At 36.7% G+C, this 21,327-nt stretch overlaps 2 protein-coding genes across 4 annotated transcripts in view; both read right to left on the bottom strand.

Annotated features, from left to right (window-relative positions):
* Positions 1-78: 78 nt before the first annotated feature.
* Positions 79-15,827, bottom strand: LOC135690909 (multidrug and toxin extrusion protein 2). Of its 2 annotated transcripts, XM_065208599.2 has the most exons (16): positions 15,517-15,827; positions 14,396-14,837; positions 14,109-14,151; positions 13,817-13,861; positions 12,192-12,289; positions 11,226-11,323; positions 9,457-9,570; positions 9,129-9,196; positions 7,617-7,725; positions 5,337-5,412; positions 3,930-3,999; positions 2,872-3,004; positions 2,275-2,312; positions 1,622-1,678; positions 1,054-1,243; positions 79-382 (listed from the first exon to the last, which is right to left on the bottom strand). In XM_065208599.2, the coding sequence occupies exons 1-16, from the start codon at positions 15,632-15,634 to the stop codon at positions 195-197; spliced, it is 1,887 nt and encodes a 628-aa protein (XP_065064671.2). In that variant the 5' UTR covers positions 15,635-15,827; the 3' UTR covers positions 79-194. The 2 variants fall into 2 exon arrangements, with proteins under 2 accessions (XP_065064671.2, XP_065064673.2); XM_065208601.2 differs by lacking the exon at positions 13,817-13,861.
* A 2,773-nt stretch (positions 15,828-18,600) lies between these two features.
* LOC135690904 (uncharacterized) overlaps positions 18,601-21,327 on the bottom strand; it is a 47,533-nt gene continuing 44,806 nt past the window's right edge. For both annotated transcript variants that reach the window (XM_089115979.1, XM_089115980.1), the window contains exons 42-44: positions 21,031-21,126; positions 20,767-20,830; positions 18,601-19,976 (exon numbers count right to left, since the gene is read on the bottom strand). In XM_089115979.1, coding sequence (XP_088972105.1) covers positions 19,831-19,976; positions 20,767-20,830; positions 21,031-21,126 — 306 coding nt within the window. In that variant the 3' untranslated portion in view covers positions 18,601-19,830. The remainder of the gene's footprint in view (positions 19,977-20,766; positions 20,831-21,030; positions 21,127-21,327) is intronic.

Here is a 21,327-nt window from a genome sequence, read left to right as displayed (position 1 = left end):
TGGCTCCATAATGATTTTTATTCTCTTTAAGTTCCATCTTTTTCTGACTCTTGAGAAATACAGGATATATTCACTCTGTTATGTTTCAAAATAGTTTTGATAAAAAATATAAAATTTTACAAGACATAAAATTTTAGTGCATAATAAGTGCATAATAAAAATGCATAATGCATAATAAAAAGATATGGAAGTATCTAAGGATGACTTAGTCTGAAAATCAATGAAAAGATTACTAAAAGAAATAAGAGAGAAACAGCGAAAACTTTGACAAAAATCTCTAACTTTGAATGAGCTGCTGGCGATTGATTCACAAAGAATACTTGAACCTCGTTGGCATCTTGTGGGTGAATCTGCTTTTCATTTTGGGGAATTGTTGGATGCTCTAAAAAACAAACACGTTTTATAAAGAATTTCACCATTTTACGTAGGCCATTTTACCCATACATCTTGAATAAGCCAAAAACTGTTGTTTTTGCATGAGATTCTCCTGTCAAATGCTGGAAGTGAAACGAGGAAAATTCAAAAAATGATCCTGGAGAAAATTAGAACAAAACGCTCTTATAACTATCATGTTTATCAGTATATAAGATTTATTTGTAATAGTATGAATTAATAATTTGTGTGGCAGCTATCAAACTTTACAAATGACAGTAGATCTCAACAGTTTCAACTTAAAATATGTAGCCCCCACTCCTTAGAATTATTGAACTCTCCCCCCCCCCTTTGAAAGAAATCCATCCCTTTCTGAGAAATCATGACTTATCAGTGTCACTGACAATAAAAAGTTCTGGAAAACTTATTTTTTCGTTGATATATTTATAAATTATTTATGTATATTTATATGTGCGCCCTTTATATGGGCGTGTACAGCTCTACATGTACGGCATCGGGCACCATCTGACAGACAAGCAAACTGACATTTTCATTCATACAATTTAGTACATGATTGTAAAACAAGATAATGTGAATGCCCGCTTAAAAAATCAAATTATCTCTCACTGAAAAATATCCTGTCTGCCGAAGGCTCATTGGAATAAACAAAATAAAACTCACCTTGAGGAGCAGGACATGGGCCTTCCTCTTTTAAAAAGGAAGTCTCACTCACATTATCTTCTTGGCTAGTACAATTGTATTTTTCTTCAATAATTTGCTCTTCGGTTGCACCGTAGTCCCCCGTTTCCACAATAGGCCCATCACTTTCAGAAGGAAGCGTATCTGTAAAAACACCTGCCCTTTCTCTTGCCTGTGCCACAAAAATAATACAACAAAACTTGATTCTCTACACAGGCACATTTCACAAGTAAATGAGGCTGCATTCCGCTAAATCAAGGAAAGTACGAAACGTAAAACATATTGGGCGAAAGCAACATGATAAACTGTTCTTTACGATACTGAGCTCTTTAAAGGTAACCTACAGACATTAAAGTGGCCTCAGCTATCTTTCAAGCTATCTAAGCTATCTATATACACGCTTTTTGATTGGCTAATATTGATTGACATATGGCTTAAGCAACTTTAGCAATTAGCAATTTTTGACTGTCTATAAGGCTATACTGCATCGCTTGAAATAGTTTGAAGTTTCGTGTATAAAATAAGCAGCTTTTAGAGATATAGGACTTACTAATCTCGAAAGCTTTGACCAATCAGCTTTATGAAGCAAAATGCCAAGGCCCAAAATCTGAAGAAGGAAAATAAAATATTAAGAATAGATACGTTAGTGTTATTTAAAAAAACCAACAAAGTACATGATTAGGAGTGGTTTCTTCAGCAATAAAACTTCAGTACGTTTTTTCAACATTGGCCTTTAAGGATAAGCCAGAAAGATCAAGAGATGGTTAAACTTTTTAGATATCTCACAAGAGACTAAAATCTGAGCAATATCGACATCTCGATCTTTTATTACCAAACTAGTATGAGAACATACTGGAACAATTTTTCATAAGCCAATGAATGAGGCAGTGTATTATGAGGGTGAATTGTTTGCCTTGCCTTTTCAGAAGCATAGATGCGAGAACCGAGTAGAAATATACTTGGGAGGGTCCTAATTTGGCAAAGAAAAAGCATTTGTATAAAGCAAACAATACATGCATGTAAATAAACTCATCGAATAGTTTCTAAATCTTAAGTTTCCAATAGTGTTTTTCTTTTTAAAGAACTATTTTTGATGATCTATAGGTAAAGCTCTCTTGGCCAGAGAAAGATTTTTTTGTAATTAGATTGTATAAGCATCGAGAAAGCAAAACACCAAAGATATTTAAATCAATTTGGCCTCACTTGCAAAATAACAGCAATCACAACTCCCAGCCAAAATCCTACAAGTACAAAAATGAAATATATTTTTGTGGGTCTGGGGGAAACTGCTGCAACCTCTTTTTCTAAACCAAATTGGTCAAAATTGGCGGAGGCAACGCGCCTCAAAGAGGCAAAAGTTTGAACGGGGGTACTTCTTAGGACTGAGGCATTTTTGTACCTCTCCTCTTCTAGCTTAGTTGCATTTACAGTTTGGGTTCATTACGCCAAAATTCAAAAATTAAATACATTCAAAACATGACCTTAAATCAAAGCTTGATGGAAAATAAATCTATAACAACTAATACATAGTTCCATTTGCAACATCTACGCATTGGTTTCACAACGATACAAATATTGAGCGACCAAGAATCCATGGCAGCTCACAACCATCAATAAATTCTATCCACTTCACAAACCCATGTAAAAAAAACAAAAAAAAAAACAGTTACCTTGACATCACAAATTTTGCTGTTAGCATAAAATTGCCGTTAACTTGAGACACATGCTTTCAACCCGCTTTAACTGACCATACACCTAATTCTGGCAACGTTTAATGCAAAATAAAACATTTTTCATTACCAAAGACTTTTAAATTGGCTTTGAAAATCAGCAGAAGAAACAACGGTATTCCAATGCACATGTAGCCAATGAAATTGATCACTGCACCATATTTTTGGTATCCAATACCACGAATAGCTCCGATACATATTATCTATAAAAAATATTGGAGTTTATTAGCATAAAATATTAATGGATATTATTTCTGGTATGATCACTGCACCATACTTTTGGTATCCAATACTACGAAAAGCTCCGATACATATTATCTATGAAAAATATTGGAGTTTATTAGCATAAAATATTAATGGATATTATTTCTGGTATGATCACTGCACCATACTTTTGGTATCCAATACTACGAATAGCTCCGATACATATTATCTATGAAAAATATTGGAGTTTATTAGCATAAAATATTAATGGATATTATTTCTGGTATGATCATTTAAAGGCCAAGCAGAACAGCACAAGTACGAATGCAGACACGTTTGCGATTAGTATTAATGAACTACATGGACAGAATCCTTCAGGAAAAAAATGACGCTGATCCAGTATCAAAGTTTCAAGTTAAAATGCTTGACTTTATCAATGGGAAATGTTTCTAAACCCTCAAATTCATTTCATATTTAGCGTTGGTTACATTGAAAGATCCTTTTCTGCTTTCAATTTGAAATAGAAAAAAGGATGACGTCATAGGAATAACTCGAAACCATACAATATAATATCGTTCCTTGGTAACTGTTCGAGGAGAGGGCAGCGGGGAGCAAGAAACTGATTTCGACTGGCATTGTTGATGGGCAAAAGCAAAGGTAGACAGAAAAAAGGAGGTTTCTTGTCATACAGTCTATTGTTCCTGTTTTCAATGGCAATTGATGCTACACGTTAACAAACAAACCTAGCGGTACCAATAAATGCTATACAATAATTACAAAGTTAGTCAAAACCATTTTGCATATGGCGCTCTACAACTCGAAATAATACTGCATTTACACCCCCCTCTCAACCTCCCCTCCCCCCATCAATGAACACAGGCCCATTTTATCTGCCTTCAACCCAATGTTATTGTAAAATGTTACCTGGATTCCATCGAAAATTTGATGGGCAGCAGCTAAAACAACCACGTCTGACACTAGATCAACTACTGATCTATAGGATACAAAATATAGATAATGAAAACTCAATAGGAAAAAGACAGCTATAAGAGAAATAAATTGACAAAGGTTTTGATACCACAAACAAATAATTACGACGGTACTTTTCTATGTCTGCAAGGTACATCTCTTTATCTTTGTAAGCTGGATTAAATGAAATTTAATCTCGTTTAATATGTGACAGGGTAAGCCTGATAGGTGTCTCTTGGGCTTTCTACTTTGGGCACAGATTGCAAGATTGTGGAGTTTGTGTTTATTGTAGCAGTGCTCGAGTAAGCATTACATTGTGTCTTTTATACGGCCAAAGCAACAGGCGTGGAAGTGTGCATTGGTCGTGGGTAGATAAACTTTGTGCTGGCATAGTTTCATTCTCACACGTTACAAGACAACATGAAGTTAGACTGGTAAAATATTCTGAGGACCATTTTACCCTTATTTGCTAACAGTTTTTGTTCGGTAGCCTGGAACAAATATTAATCGATTTTTGAACTCTTCACACGTCCATGTGATGTCACTAACAGGCCTGAAACACGGTGATTTCGGGGGGTTTAAGTTCTAGCGAAGAATTTGAATTCAAGATATATCCTAACACCATCTTTGGTTGAAAAGTTATGAAATAAAATGAATTTGTTTAATTCGTTTAATTAGGCAGTAGGGTAATTCGTTTTGGCACACGAAGATTCATACAGAAGAGAGGAACCCAATGATAAATGGGCTTTTGTATGGTGAGAACTCACGTATAAAATGTTTAAAAAGTTAGTTATACCCCTAAAAATAACTGTTTTTCATAATTGCGACAAACTATTTCGAGATGCCATATTGTGTAAAATACCAAATTTATTGCCGAAACCAGTGTAATTCTAACCTGAGATAATTTCATATTGCCTTATGTTAGCATTTTTGCTCTTTTGTTCATTAGATGATGTCCAATCGACAATACTATTTACAGAAATAAATGTAACTATTTCTGAGGAGAAAGTGATACGTAAAAAATGGGAGGCAGCTGAAGGCAATATCACTACCATTGTAATGAAACAAAAAAATCATATTATAGCTTTATCTAAAAGTTTTTTAAAGAGAGATCAGTTAAGTCTAATAATACTTTAAGCCTTTAAATTTAGGCCTGTTTAACCATAGAAGTCATTTGAAGTATTACATTTATTCTATGCTTTTAAAATAAGCAAGATGGCAAGATGTGTCACCAAAAGTACTAAAATAGATGCGATTCCAGACATAACATACAAATATATATCAACAGGCAAGTCTTGCAGAAAATGTTGTGCTTATAGGCACAATAAATTTCAGTGAGGAATGAAAAAAAGGACAACATACTGGTCGCTTGTGAATACAAAGCCAATCACGTCTTTGAGTGCAGCGAGAAGCAAGCCAATCGAAACTGTAAAAACCACTGAAACGAAATAAAGGAGAATATAATTTAATAGCTATCAAAAAATATCGAATGTTTCAAGACACGGAATATTAAAATTTTAATATTCCGTGTCTTAAAATTTAAATAAAAAGAGCCTTTTTGATGATTTTTGCTATTTGAGGTCGCTTATGGCGTTTTATTGAATTATCACAACAAATTCATACTTTTGGTAGTAATTGATTAAATGCTCATAAATAAATTTCTACTAAAATAAACGAGGTCTTTTAAAAATGTCTTCTTAATGTCAACAATGATTCTATAAGCCCCCCTCTCGAATAAGCGCCCATCCAAAAATATCAAAAATAATGTAATTAAATTAAATACTTAAAATAAAATAAAGAAGGCCCCCAGGGGGCTAATTCGAGGATTTGAAGTAATTTCATGTACCCTACATTTTTAACATGTATTGTGGCTCTTCAAGGTTTAGCACAGATATTTTGCAAAATTTTTCTGGCAGATTTTTCCAACTCCGCTCAACAAAATAAAAAAAATGTTCAGTATCTAAATATAGACGAAGTTTGCAAACAATCTTTTGGTGGTACAAAACTTGTAAATGGCTTTGAAAAAAGCAAACATTTAGTAAACTAAAGCTTTTCGTCTGACACTCTTCAGAGTTTAAAACGTCAGAACATAGATCGAAAACTCTACGCTAAGAAATATATATACCCAGTTGTGGATCGAAATAGGCCAATCAGAAACACGAGCACATGACTGTAAAGGTTGACCAATCAGTGCCGCTTGCCTATTAGAATGTTACCAATGGAGTCCTAAGGTGAAAACGAACTCCTTTTGTCTACACAGTAGCGGTTTTTTCGTGCTTATGTAGACAGCCACCTCGGTCTTGCAAATCCAAAATTACCAATAAAACCTGCGATTCTGCTATCGGGAAGCATTTGCTAGAAAACCCAGATTGTGCAAAAAACTATAATGGCGACATGTTTCGGATTATTGGTAAAGCCCGATCGTCGTTCCACCTAGCAGTTTTAGAATCTATCTACATAAGCACGAAAAAACCGCTACTGTGTAGACAAAAGGAGTTCGTTTTCACCTTAGGACTCCACTGGTAACATTCTAATAGGCAAGCGGCACTGATTGGTCAACCTTTACAGTCATGTGCTCGTGTTTCTGATTGGCCTATTTCGATCCACAACTGGGTATATATATTTCTTAGCGTAGAGTTTTCGATCTATGTTCTGACGTTTTAAACTCTGAAGAGTGTCAGACGAAAAGCTTTAGTTTACTAAATGTTTGCTTTTTTCAAAGCCATAGACGAAGTTCAGTGTTTCAGCATGCAAGCAAAATGACCATTCACCGGACGACATACATCACAACATCACAAATACTGTGGCTCTTCGGAATTATTTGTTTTGGAAGATTGTTAATTCTAATGCAAAGGTTGGATCATTAGAGCTCAATAGAAAGAATTTCTTACCAAACAAAACGAAAAGTTTATCGAAAAATCAGGATCACTAAAGATGAGAAACTGGACTAGCCTGAACGATCCTCGTTAATTTCAATTGAAATCAAGCAGCTGGATTGTAAGCAAGGGGGCTTGAAGGGGGCTCGGGGGCTCAGCCTCTTGTTAAAATTCAGATTGGCATTGGAAAAATTCTATAATGGCAACCCGTTATTATGCTATAGATTTTCTATGAATGAGAGCAATTTCATATCAGCCTTTTTGAGTCGGTGAATAATTTAAATGATTTCATGAACACAACTGAATCTTTTACACAAATGTACGTATATTGGGTGTGGTGATGGGTGTGCTTTTCTAGAAGTTGATTACAGCACAGCCACCCCTCTTAACTTTTTAGGAAAGTATTCCTGATTTTAACCTTCCTCGAAGAAACTAAGATACCAAAAATCCCAAAACAAGATACAAAAGGTCGTTTATTACTGTAATTTAAGAAAAGGTGTTGTGATTTAAGGAAATATCTCTAATAAAACCTACAAAGTCTTGGTATATCACATTAAACTTATCTGCATATCTCCTTTCAAGAGTTATCTCTAATTTTGTTAGACCGTTGGTAGACCAACAAGAATCTGATCGGTATAGACTCATTACCTAATCGATTATTCCACGTTGTTAGCCATTCTTTACACTTAAAAAGTCACGTAACAAGGAGCTAAATAGAATTGATTTCATATCACTCAAGTGAAACGTCACAAAGCGTTCATGTTACCTATTATCATAATGCTAACTTTTAAGGAATTTCTAGCAAGTTGAGGATTTCCTGCTCCAAGAAAATGTCCAACTCTGACAGCAGTACCAATTGAGACACCATAAGAAACCTGAGGAATAGCAATCAGAGGGTAAAAAAATTGGCCAATCTTCAAAACAGACTCAATGAAAACTTAAGTAACAAAACATAAATCAACAAAATTATTTAAAAAGTTTTCACTCTCAAAAATCTCTTCTATACTCGAAAATATGTTCTGAACATCTGGCCTTCATTGGACAGAAGTTTGAAAAAATGGCTTAGGAAATCCAGAATACAGAATTGATGGATGAATTCCTAAAAGCAGACCAGAAATTCAAGGATGGTCTGTTTATAGCATTAACATTCAGAACTTTTTTATCTGAATCAATTGGTGAACATCAAAGCTCTCAGCATTGTATAAAATAGAAATTGGGAGGAGAGTAGGGGGATGCATTTAGCCATACAAAAATTTAATGAAGTGTACCATGACTTTTGGCAGGAATTGTTGGAAACAGGATGCTACTTCTTTTTATAACTCTTTAAAATATTGAACTTTCTCCAGCCTATTCAAGTCTCTATCAGAAGTTTCTACCAAAATAAACGAAACTCGAATAATCGAGGAACACTAGATTTCATTTAGCTGTCATTCTAATTTTTTGATTATTGACGAGGCTCACTTTTGCTTCTCTTTGGTGTTAATCATTATGTTTATGCAAATAAATAAAACAAATTTTTGAAAACCCTTGGATTTCAATTGACCTTGAATGTGTAAACTGAATTCCAACTTAAAATACAAGATCCACTGTCACGGTGCTATTCAGTAACTAGGTTAAAAGGCAGGGAAACAGTGAGAAGATTTCATTGCCAATTGCAGAGTTGTTGAGCCTCTAGCAAAAAACTTCTTCCTAATCAATCTCCTTGCCAAAAAACACATTTTTAAGTCCTAACCAAAAAACTTAAAAACAAACGGCTGAAAATCATTTTTTTCTCGACTTGGACGAGCATAGAAGAAAAGCACTTATCAAATAGAGAACCTAGAGAATGGGTGTGAAGTGGAGAATCAAAAACTTAATGACCTTTAAAATGAAAAACATGACAAAAATCTCACATTATAAATGCTTCATGTAAACATGCCCTAAAATTGTGGCAAAATGTTACTGGATTAGACAAAAATAAGTTTAAACTAAAACAGGGTATTATTCTACCTTCCAATGATGACACTAAACCTTTCCCCATGTTGGTTATTTAGACAATACATCTGTTCTGGCATTCAGAATGAGTAATCAACATTACATGTAGGGGTGGGAGGGCATTTATGCAAAAATACCTCAGTTTAGCCAGCCATTCCAATAGCTTTCGGCTACGATTGTAGTTCCTAATGTCAGTTGATACTCAAGTATATTATTAACTTAAGACAGGTCTCGTACAAGAACATCAGACTCAGTTTCATTTCCATTAGAAAGAGATTAGGAAATAATCAAACACTTTACTCACAAAATATATCGACCCAGCAAGGTAAAATGATACAACTAAGGCAGCCTGCTCCAAGCTTCCAATGATACCTACAATGAAGTATAAGCACGTTGGATGAAATACCTTCAAATGAAAATGAATTCACACTTAAACCTTCCACACCAGCAACAACTAGACAAAAGAGATAGAATTTAAAGTACACCTCAAGGCTTATAGATGAAACTGCCTTAATTAACATACTCCTGTATTAAATACAGCAATAAAAAATGCTAATGGTCACAATTTATTAAAAAATCTGAAAAACGATTACTAGCCACCAAATAGACACAGAAATCAAAGAGCTAGCCACCCATTGTGATGATGCCTGTTTCATAAATAATCCATTCCATTATCGTCATAGAAGTAGATGGGATAGCAAATAGGATGAACTCTTTCCATTCAAATAAGCATTCTTTTGACCAGCCTAAAAGATTTGAAGACAATGTTTTAAATGAAAAATTCAAAATTTGAAAAATACAGGTTGAGAGCATTGGCTTTAATCGTCAAACTGTTGTAAAATACTGAAAAAGCACAGTGCCAATCAGTCAACAATTCACGATTACAGTAGTAGCTGCAACACCAATACTACAGTTGTTGAAATGATTAGACTGTGTAAGTCTCAACTAAGTGCCAACTATAGTTGTAATATGTTTAGTTGGATGAAAAGAGATGGATGCAAGAGGCCCAAGATCGCCAAAAGTGGAGTCATTTGTGGAGGCCATCTGCCAGGGTTGGCATTAAGGGCTGATATGATGATGATGATGATGATGATGATGTTCAGTTGTATCATATTGCTTATTAATGAATCTGAAAAATGTGACAATACCAGTGAAAATAAGAATGATGATAATGAATGATGGTATACAGGCCTTATGAGGAGCAAAAAACCAGGTGATTGACAAACTGAACACCTTCAACCTTCTAGACGTTCGGTTGAGCATCACCAAATATCATAAACAACAACTTTTGGTTTCTGCATTTAATTTTTAGACATAAACACAATAGGTGCTCCATTAATCAAACTTCTAGAACTTTCTAGGTGTGCGTGGAGGTGTTTGATCGAGCTAGAGCGCCTCTTTTTGCAAGGACTAATTGTATATGCTTGTTTATCCTAAAAAATATTGCAGGTTAATAACATGTCCCTTTTGTTTAATGTAATTGCCCTCGCCATTGCCCTTGCTGAATTATTGGCGTGGGCTGTTTACGGCTCTTGCAATAAAATATCTAGCCTGAGAAAGACAACAAGAGCATAAGATAACATCAAAAAAATACATTGCGAAAATATTACCCCTTCCCTAACCTTTTTCTCGTCGAATTTGGGCGAAATACAAAATCGATCCTACTGAGAGCTTGGGGGGTCGTTCCCTCAGTCCACCACCCCCCTTCTCCCCCGCAGCGCCGCTACTGCCTCAGACTACCTCATAAAAAGGTTATAGGACAGGCGATATCGCCGTAAGATTATCGATGCGAGCAGTTTGTCAACATTGTGAAAAACTCTTCATAAAGGCCTGGTTGATAAGTTTCAGAGTGACATCGACATTTCAAACTCACATCTATAGTAGAGGGAGCAAATAAAGAATGATTTCTAAAAATGTTTAAAATGTTATGGTTTTGCTAGCACTTAACTACACAATTCTACTGAATACCGTAAGTCAGGGGTGGGCAACCTTTTTTTGAGCCTGGGCCAGTTCCTTCAAATCTTTTCTTTAAGCAGGTCAAAGGTAATAAGAAAAACGAATACGATAGTTGTAATAAAATGATGATAATAATAATAATGAAAAATTTCGTTTAAATTCAATTACACTACAATTAAAAATCCCTCTTTTACATATATAGCTTGCAACGACAGACAAACTGTTAACTGTTACAAACTGTTACAGTCGTAAATGAAAAGGGGAAAACTAAAAAAACCAACTAAAATTAAAAAGGATCATTCCATTCACATTAATAACGACCAGATAGCTCAGACCTTTAATGAGCTTAAAAATTCTCTTCCCTGGCCGGACTCTGGCCAGCGAGCTGTAGGTTGCTCAACCCTGCGGTAAGTGACAAAAGTTGCATAAAACGTAGGCAACATACCATTCCAGGTTTTCTTATGCATCTTTTTTACATAAATGAAAACGAGAAGGAAGGCACAGAAAGAAAAATATGACAAATCCAAAGCAAAGGCAGCACCCCTGAAAAAAGGAGGTTACAGCTTGAAGAGACATTTCACAATTCAAGGTATTTATTCTTAAGCTATGATGCATAATAACATATAATTTGATACTAAGCTCCCCTTTTTACCAAGCCCTTATCTCTAATGTGCCTCCAGTCATCTATAAGAAAATGCTAAAGACAAATGCTGATAGATTTAGATCCAGATTAAAACTTTCTTTCAAAATGTCTCCAATTTCTAATATCACATCATACCTTCTATTAATCTGGTGAGCTTTCAAGACTAACATATAATTACCTATTATTAGTTTCTATAGACTAACATACTATTAAAGTTTGCTTTGTTTGTGTCTTATACATGGTAACATTGGCTGTCACATCATTTCCTTTTCAAGGCAAAATATCATCTATCACCAAAATATTATGATATTTGGAGCACCTGTTCTCTTAATTTGAATAATCTCACTTTTACCGGAAATTTAGTAAAAACTTTGAAATTCTCCAGACGCGATAGACATCTTTATCTGAGAAAAGCTTTTTTACTCCCAGATGGAAGGGATGTACCCCGCATTCTCTTAATTGGAGGGTTGATGAAATGGATAGTGAACAATAATTTTATGGATTTATTCTTTGACTAAAATACATATGCATTACAAGAACTGAGAAAAGGGGGTTGTGTCTTGTGCACGGTAAACTATTTTTCAGAATTCAAACATGGAATCAAGGGTGTAAAAATACGTCTTATACACGACAAAATATGGTACATGAAACTATGCTGATCACAAAAAAAACAGGGACCCATACAGGGTACTTATTTACTATTGATGACTTGATGTCTTCAAGAAAAGGACTTGACAAAGAGAAGCAGGATGATACTAACATACTTACTGTATTCCGAAGTTCCAAACATAAACAGAGAGGTAGCAGAATACTCCATTGACCACAAAAGCAAGAAGTGAGCCATACACACTTGGGTAAACAATATTCTGTAACATAACAACAACAAATGTCAACATCACAATTATAACAGCTCCTAAAATGGTTTTTATGCTAGCCAAAAACTATCAGATGGGACATGGGGTAAACTGTTAGATAAGATATTTCTCTTACATTAGGATATTTGATGCCACCTGAAATTAACATTAACACTTAAATACAAAGCAGCTGTGCACATTCACACTCGGCGGTGAGACGCACACAGTCATCGTCAACTCAAAATACTGTAGCAGCAATATACCACCGTCTGCTACACTCGGTGTGTGCTTGGGTTTGGATGATGATGTCTGGTTGTTGTCCGTCATGGTTGTGTATGTGCGTGCCATGCAGCCAAGCCTGCTTGTTGTTTTGAACTCAGAACAGACAAGCCTACCTGCTGTAATTCAGCATATTACTAAGTTGAGGAAAAGAAGCCAACAAGGATTCCCTCAGTAAAGGCTAGTAAAGCAGGAATTGCTCAAGCTGGAAATCTCTGTTGCTTGCAACAGCAAATTGTAGTCTTGAGAAGTGTCAAAAAACCAATCTACCCTGCCAAAGTTGCGTGGAAGAGCGAACCAGAGAGGGTGACAATCTCATGCAAGGCAGGGCAGACCATTTGTAATGCCCTTTTGATGAGTCGGGTTGCTTGAGAATGCAGCCCAAAATTGGTGGCAGACTCCATCTAAAGCTAAATACTGCCATGAGACCAAACAAGTACCACGAGGGAAAGTTGAAAAGAACTTTGAAAAGAGAGTTAACAAGTATGTGAAACCATTGGACGGGAAACAGGACACAGTTAGCAACGATGATGCAAAATTCAGATGGTAGCCTGGTTAGATGGTAAGTTTGCGGGTACAAATGGACTGCTGCTGGACGCCTGGTCTTGGGTCCATCACATTTCTTGTAGTAGTGTGTCAACAACTGCCAGCTGTGCACTATCGAAAGTAGGCACCTGGTTTGCTGGGTATTGTTATAGTTGTTGGTGCTCCAGTGCATCTGCTGGCAGAGGCGAGCTGTGCAACACTGCCACTGGCAGGGCAGGCATCTTGTTGCTCTCTCGTAGTCAGTGGGAGCCCACTATGTGCAGTGCACATTTACCGGTGAAAAGGGTTTCAGTCAACTCACACCTGTTCTACTCTTAAAATGGTTGAGTAACAGCATACATGCTGGGACCTGAAAGATGGTGAACTATGCTTGAGTAGGGAGAAGCTTGAGGAAACTCTGATGGAAGCTCGTAGCAAGCAAGACATTAGCAGGGAGGTGGCTTTGCAATCCAAAAATCCATTTGAAAAAAACTAAGGAGAAATAATTCTAACAGGACAAATTTCAAGCCAAAAACTGCCATGTTTGATGTGCTTTTGATAAAGACATTTGTTGCATAAACTAGATACTACAGGTATCTATATGTTTGCTACCATTGGCCAGGAAGTACACCCCCCCCCCCACCTACTTGTAGTTTGCATAAAAATTCTACTAAAGCTGCAGGATAAACTTTTAGGTCATAGTTTTTATGGGAAAAAACATTGATAAATACTTGCCTGGCAAGCCAAGTACCTTGTAAGTATATTAAACAGGATGTAAAACTAAAAAAAAATCAAATATTAAACACTGTCTGTCAATTTAAATGAACATGTTTATAATTGTATGATCTAAATTCATTCACTTAAAGAGACAATAACATATAAAGCAAACATCTGATATAACTGATCCGGAAGCAAAACCACTGAAACAGTTTGTGAAATACTTTTTTATGCACAATGCAACTGGAACATCTGATTACAATTTTTGGTATATATTTGCAATACAAAAATAGAGATAAAATAAACTCACCAGTAATCCAGGGATGTAATATATTCCAAAATAACTAGCAAGCCTAAAAATAAAATTTAAAAATTTAACAAACAAGTTTTCATGATATATTATTATTGGTTCAAATTAAATAAAAATTAAGATATCCTAAATGTCTATATTTCAAATTTACCCAGTTCCAATAAAGGAGTCACAAAGGCCAAGTAATTTTAAGTCACAAAAAGTTACACGTATTGAACTTATATTCATTATGTATACTATGTGAACATGCTTGACTACATATTTAACAAAATTTTTTGATGACATACAAGGCAACTTCTTTGTCTTGTCCTAGGACCACAAGTGTCTTGTCTAAATTTATCCACAGGGCACATGACGGAAGAACTGCTAAGAATGTGATGATTAGGGATCTTTGTATCACAACTCCAAATCGCTTGTATTGTCCAGCACCATATGCTTGGGAGCACAATGTTTCTGTCACTGAAGTCAATCCAACCACAAGGACATTTCCTGTCACATTACATACAGATATACCAAGACCCACTGCTGCAAGGTAATTCTTTCCCTTGTGGCCAACAATAAGCACTGAAATGACTGGGATGAAAAATGAAAGAAATGAATTCAGGCTTGTTCCCCATGCTAGTTTCATTAAGGCTTTGGACTCTGTCTTGATGTGAGGAGGAAACAGCTTTTTCTTAAAGTAATTGTAGCAATCATATGCAAGTATGCCAGATGGTACATCTTCCTTAACTGAAACAAATTAAAAAAAACAACATATAAGCGCAAGCATCAACCTTGATAGAAAATATTTGTTTATTTTTCATTTCATCAATAGATAAAATATGTTTTACAATAAATATTCTAGAATTTTAGTGGCTCAATTAAGATTTAACTTCCACTAGGGAGCACAAGGGGTCTGAGCAATGGCGGTGCCAGCCACCAAGCCCTGGGGGGGGGGGGGCAAACCAAATAAATTTAAGCCACGCCCATTTAACCACCAGAAAACGCCCTTTTACCAACAGGGAACGCCAATTTTATCCGAAGGGAACGCCTATGACTAACTTTTGTTTGAAAATTAGCAGTTTGAAAATCATAGGATTACATCACAAAACGTATGGTGTCAAAAAATTACTGCTCCCTCAACATTTTCTCAACGAATTTAGACGAAATACAAAATCGATTCTACTGAGAACTGGGGGGGGGGGGGGAGGGGGGGGCGTGTCTGAGCCCTTCTTGTCTGCAAATCAGAAAGTCTGCGTGTCCCCTTTAGAAAACAATAATTAATTAAGTTACAATAACAATTTACACAGACTTAATTGATTCAAACGTCAAGAAGCAAACGGTAATATAATCAATTGGCTTTTAATATGCAAGTAGCAGTAACCTACTTCTATGACCAAAATATTGGAATTGAACTAATTTCACCTACCGGTTTCTTTAATGTGCTGTTCCTTAACTTTCCCATATTCTGTTGTTGATATTTGGTCACTTGAATGCTCATCGTGCAGACATTCCCTCTCCTCCATAATGACAGGGAATTCTCTCATGGATCGACAAGTTCGTCAAGAGACACTTATCTAGGCTCAGGACAGCACCTATACTGAGCCAGACATCCTTGCAATAAAATGCAGCTGCACCACACAGCACTGCCACATTGCCAAACAAACCAATTATTGCCAGACAAAACAATTTATTCATCAGCTCAAGAGTTGTGTGTCTAGACAGTGGGGTTTCGCGCCTTCGGAGCATCGCATAGGTGCGCATGGCTTGACCCAAAAGAATAAGACAGTTTTCCAAAACTTTTTATCGTCTGTAATTAGTTTGACGTCCAATTTAAAACAATTTACTGTATGCATAAAGCATTTTTTTTAGTTGGCCTAAATTGGTTTTTCATTGTAGCTACTGTATTTGTTAGCCATATACACCTCACTATTGTCAGGTAGCAGTTCCAATGCTAAAAGAGTCAGATGAATTTCCTATGATTCCAAGTGCAATCATTGCCAGGTTGACGAATTTGATAGTGGAGTTTTGTGGTTTCAGAATTGTGGTTAAATCGCATTCCTAGCCATAGGCGAACATGTTTTGCTTAGGATGCAAACCCACATTCTGCGCCCAAATCGAAATGTATTACAAATTTTGATCGATCGTGCCTGATAACAACAAAGGCTCTACATTTTGCTGGAAGAGGCGGGAGAAGAAGGATAACAAACACACAAGGAAGAATAAGAAGCAGAAGAAGCAATAGAGAAATGGGAGGAGAATAGGGGGGGGGGGGGTGGCTGTCAAGGAGAGAGAAAAAAGAGGATTGCGAAGAAGAAAAAGGTAAAGATGAAGGTGAAGAAAGCGTGAAACAGAGAAGAGAAAGAAAAAGGAGAAGAGGGGGAAGAGGCAGGAGAAGAAAGATAACAAACACACAAGGAAGAATAAGAAGCAGAAGAAGCAATAGAGAAATGGGAGGAGAATAGGGGGGGGGGGGTGGCTGTCAAGGAGAGAGAAAAAAGAGGATTGCGAAGAAGAAAAGGTAAAGATGAAGGTGAAGAAAGCGTGAAACAGAGAAGAGAAAGAAAAAGGAGAAGAGGGGGAAGAGGCAGGAGAAGAAGGATAACAAACACACAAGGAAGAATAAGAAGCAGAAGAAGCAATAGAGAAATGGGAGGAGAATAGGGGGGGGTGGGTGTGAAGGTGGCTGTCAAGGAGAGAAAAAAAGAGGATTACGAAGAAGAAAAAGGTGAAGATGAAGGTGAAGAAAGCGTGAAACAGAGAAGAGAAAGAAAAAAGGAGAAGAGGGGGAAGAGGCGGGAGAGGGATAACAGAAACACCGGGAGAGGGATAATAGAAACACGAAGAAACACGAGGGGGAAGAAGCAATAGAGAAATGGAAGGAGAATAGGGGGGGGGGGGAGGGTGGCTGTCAAGGAGAGAAAAAGAGGATTGCGAAGAAGAAAAAGGTAAAGATGAAGGTGAAGAAAGCGTGAAACAGAGAAGAGAAAGAGAAAGGAGAAGAGGGGGAAGAGGCAGGAGAAGAAGGATAACAAACACACAAGGAAGAATAAGAAGCAGAAGAAGCAATAGAGAAATGGGAGGAGAATAGGGGGAGGGGGGAGGGTGGCTGTCAAGGAGAGAAAAAAAGAGGATTACGAAGAAGAAAAAGGTGAAGATGAAGGTAAAGAAAGCGTGAAACTGAGAAGAGAAAGAAGAAGGAGAAGAGGGGGAAGAGGCAGGAGAAGAAGGATAACAAACACACAAGGAAGAATAAGAAGCAGAAGAAGCAATAGAGAAATGGGAGGAGAATAGGGGGGGGGGGGGTGGCTGTCAAGGAGAGAGAAAAAAGAGGATTGCGAAGAAGAAAAAGGTGAAGATGAAGGTGAAGAAAGCGTGAAACTGAGAAGAGAAAGAAGAAGGAGAAGAGGGGGAAGAGGCAGGAGAAGAAAGATAACAAACACACAAGGAAGAATAAGAAGCAGAAGAAGCAATAGAGAAATGGGAGGAGAATAGGGGGGGGGGGGTGGCTGTCAAGGAGAGAGAAAAAAGAGGATTGCGAAGAAGAAAAAGGTGAAGATGAAGGTAAAGAAAGCGTGAAACAGAGAAGAGAAAGAAAAAAGGAGAAGAGGGGGAAGAGGCAGGAGAAGAAGGATAACAAACACACAAGGAAGAATAAGAAGCAGAAGAAGCAATAGAGAAATGGGAGGAGAATAGGGGGGGTGGGTGTGAAGGTGGCTGTCAAGGAGAGAAAAAAAGAGGATTACGAAGAAGAAAAAGGTGAAGATGAAGGTGAAGAAAGCGTGAAACTGAGAAGAGAAAGAAAAAAGGAGAAGAGGGGGAAGAGGCGGGAGAGGGATAACAGAAACACCGGGAGAGGGATAATAGAAACACGAAGAAAAACGAGAATGTTATAGTCTTTCATTTTCATTTTTTCATTTTCATTTAATTTTTAATTACGAAGAAGAAAAGAGGATTACGAAGAACAGAAAAGTGAAGATGAAGGTGAACAAAGAATGAAACAAAGAAGAGAAAGAACAAAGAAAAGAGGGCAAAGAAGTGGAAAAACGAGAGAATAAGGAGAATAAGAACTGCAATTTGAGAAAAAAAACTTGAAGTAAAAAAATAGAATGGAAACTCGACGATGGAAACAGGATGGATAACAAGAAGTAGATGAAGGAGGGGAAGTAGAGGGATGAGGAGTAGAGTGAGGAGAAGTAGAATTAGGAGAAAAAAAGAAGAAGAAAAGAGGTTAGAAAAAGAGTGAGGTAGCTAATTTTTTTCCAATTTGAACTACTTCACAATGAACCAAAAGCTTTCAGAGGCTCATTACGGACAACCGCTTGGGCTTGGTTGATTAATCAGTTAGAAAAGGTTAATATTAGTAATGAAACATTAGAGAACGAAATCTCAACAATTTATAACATCTTATGAAAATATCTTAACTTCAGTTTTCACTCCATTTTGGAGGCGACGGCGCTAGCTGTGATGAAAAATGAAAACAAAGAAAAAGCAAAATAAAAGACTCCAAGTCTCGAAATCCAGCCAGACTAACTCAGCTAGACTTTTTGATAAGAGATCAATTTATTGGCAAAGGCAACATAATTGGTATTTATAACGAAAATACAACAGATTTATATTCCAACACAGTATATGTTACAAAAATTACTGCTGTAAACAATGCACAAACTCCGTAATCATTGAACAGATACAAACTCCTTTAATCCAAACTGCTTTTACAACAAGCTTGAGAAAGAAAGGAAAGATCCTGGGCTCACCGATATGAAAAAGGTGGATTTTTGGGCAGAAGGCAGGACGGGTAGGCTGCACCAGACTTTGAGCTTAGAGGGGCTCCGAAAATTATGACCCATTTTTGTTGCTTAGCTGTAAATAAGATAGAACTTAAATCGAGGGCACTTTTTCCTGCTTTTGTCAGTCAAATTTAAAGAGAGATGGATGCCTGTGCGAAGTAAGTAAATAAGCATATCTAAAAAGCAACTGCATTGTAAAGGCAAAGCGAATCACTCAAGGAGCCTTCAATCATTCACCCAAGCTTGTTTAGTAATTACTGCAGAATCAGTCATATAAATATAAAACAAAGCGAACAAAACAATCTATGATTACCAAAAACAAATAATCTATGCACGTTTACATATATTACAAATTCTACCAAAAATTATTCCAGAATACATAAAAAGACGTAAACGTTACAGCATTTATGTAAGGGGAATCTTGGATTTTTTGAAATGAGGCTGCCTCGTCTCCAATTCTCAAAGTTGATAGAGCGTAAAATCGCAAATTGCAGCCTCTTTCAATCTGCTTCTGACTTTCTTGAACGAGAATTTAAATTTTGCGAAAAGATGTGTATAAATTCGATAGAAAATATATATAAAATGCATGCTTTGGATATCTTGAAAAGTAGTAAGTCTAGCTAAATGATTCACCCACTGGTTCGATTTTTCATCAAAGCAAATACTGTTATTGGAAATCATAAATGTAGAACAAGCGTTCCATCTCTGTACGGCAAATTCGACGCTTGGGCTCGCAACTGAGCATTTCTAGCATCCGAAAAGAGATTGCTTGGACAATATCAACATATACGAGGGTTTTCTCTCTTTACAGCTGAATGCGGCCTTTAGTTACTCATTCACTTGCACTTGGCAATGAAAATTACTGTTTCCCAGACGCACATATTTTCTTACGTACCATGGTTGGTCGCTAGCTGGCTGCATGAATGTGACTATATACACAGTGCAAAAGATTATCATTGCAGGGAACCGAAGTCGTCATAAATCGTTTCATCACTGCTATCCTCATCGTCTGACGAATCTGTGTCACTGTAATACGAATCAGGAACGCACCCTGTCAAATTGGACGACCCATCTTGCTTTGTTAGAAGGCTTTCGGGCACTAAGGGGAAAATTCAGACAAAATAGAGTGCTGCATGCATAACAGGCTAAGGTCCTGAATTTTGATACAAGAAACTTCAAAGGCAATCAACAGATACTAAAGGGGCTTTATCCAGCTTTGAATAAAAAATTGACCAATCACTGAGTGTGATTCTACTCACTCGCTTATTGATTGGTTAATTTTGCTTGGCAGATAACTTAAGCTTCTTTTATATCTGTAGATATCTGCCTTTGATAGATGATTTGGTAAGGTGACCTTAGAATCATCCGTAAATACAAAACACTTGACTAATGGGGTGATTATAGGAGCTAGACCTGGCTGCTGAATTGAAAGATTTTCGGTATTACGCTTGCCCAAATAAAACTGATACAGCCAATCCAAAAGATCTAACAGTGTCACGACTAGGATCAAATTCACGGCAAATGAAGAAATATTCATATCCAATATGAAAGAAATACATTTGTAGATGATGCAAGGCGATTCAAAGAGCTGTGGTTTTGGTAAGCAAAAGTTCTTATCACCTCCAGCTTCCACGGTTGCTAAATCTATAGAAATATTACCAATATATCTTATAATTTTTTAAGGGGAAAAGACTGGGTTTAAAAGGAATAGATTGGTTTCTGAAGAGATCAAGCAACCATTCTGAATAACGAGATACTTCATCTACTTTGTCAAGTGAGAAATTATTTTTAACAAGGTCGCAGGTTTGAACAATTTCGTAGAATGCAGTGTGAAAAACAAATAACAGATTCGCTAAAAGATGAAGATAAGGCTTGCAAGGCCAACTTACAGAAACCGTGTCGCTCCTCCCCATCGGCTTGCCATCTTGAGAAATCAATATGAAGGTATGGAGGCTACGAAATGAGAATAAAAAGGGTTTAGAAGAGGTCAAAATCAAACGCACAAATGCTCTGAGCCAAAAAGCTGCCGTCCAAATCAAGCATCATTAAAAGATATACTTGTCGGTTTGAGGCATTTTTATCAGGATTTGTCAAGAATGGCTAAGAGAACAAAATAGCTTAGAAAGTAAGAACAAGTTGTGTTCTCTGATTACCTTGAGAGACGATAACAACAATCTTGGCCAAGATAATTCTTCAGCCTTTACGAGAGTCACAAGGACTTCCCCACCAAGGATTCGCCAATGGCTCCGCTGTTTCAAGAGATATGATTTTTTTTACTGTCGATATTCAAACAATGAGATAACGTTGCATAAAAGCTACTAAACTAGTAATTCAATGTTAGCATTAGATTTACCTATAAACGAATGGGCACCATAGCATTGCCACTACTACCACAACCACTGTCACAATCGCTGCGGCTAGCACTACTTATATGGCTACAGCTACAAATA

This window comes from Rhopilema esculentum, chromosome 4 (assembly GCF_057945365.1).
Source record: "Rhopilema esculentum isolate cy_ngs chromosome 4, ASM5794536v1, whole genome shotgun sequence".
NCBI classification, from domain to species: domain Eukaryota; kingdom Metazoa; phylum Cnidaria; class Scyphozoa; order Rhizostomeae; family Rhizostomatidae; genus Rhopilema; species Rhopilema esculentum.
Note: the sequence above shows the minus strand (reverse complement) of the source record. Positions and strands in the feature narration are given on the sequence as shown.

What these genes read in the sequence shown, in the direction of transcription:
- LOC135690909 (XM_065208599.2), bottom strand. Translation starts at nt 15,634, where the DNA reads ATGAGAGAATTCCCTGTCATTATGGAGGAGAGGGAATGTCTGCACGAT. An exon ending in AACAGGCATCATCACAATGG is followed by an intron (nt 9,197 to 9,456) that starts GTGGCTAGCTCT and finishes ACTTCATTGTAG; the next exon opens with GTATCATTGGAAGCTTGGAG. An exon ending in TTGCTGGGTCGATATATTTT is followed by an intron (nt 7,726 to 9,128) that starts GTGAGTAAAGTG and finishes GCTATTCCTCAG; the next exon opens with GTTTCTTATGGTGTCTCAAT.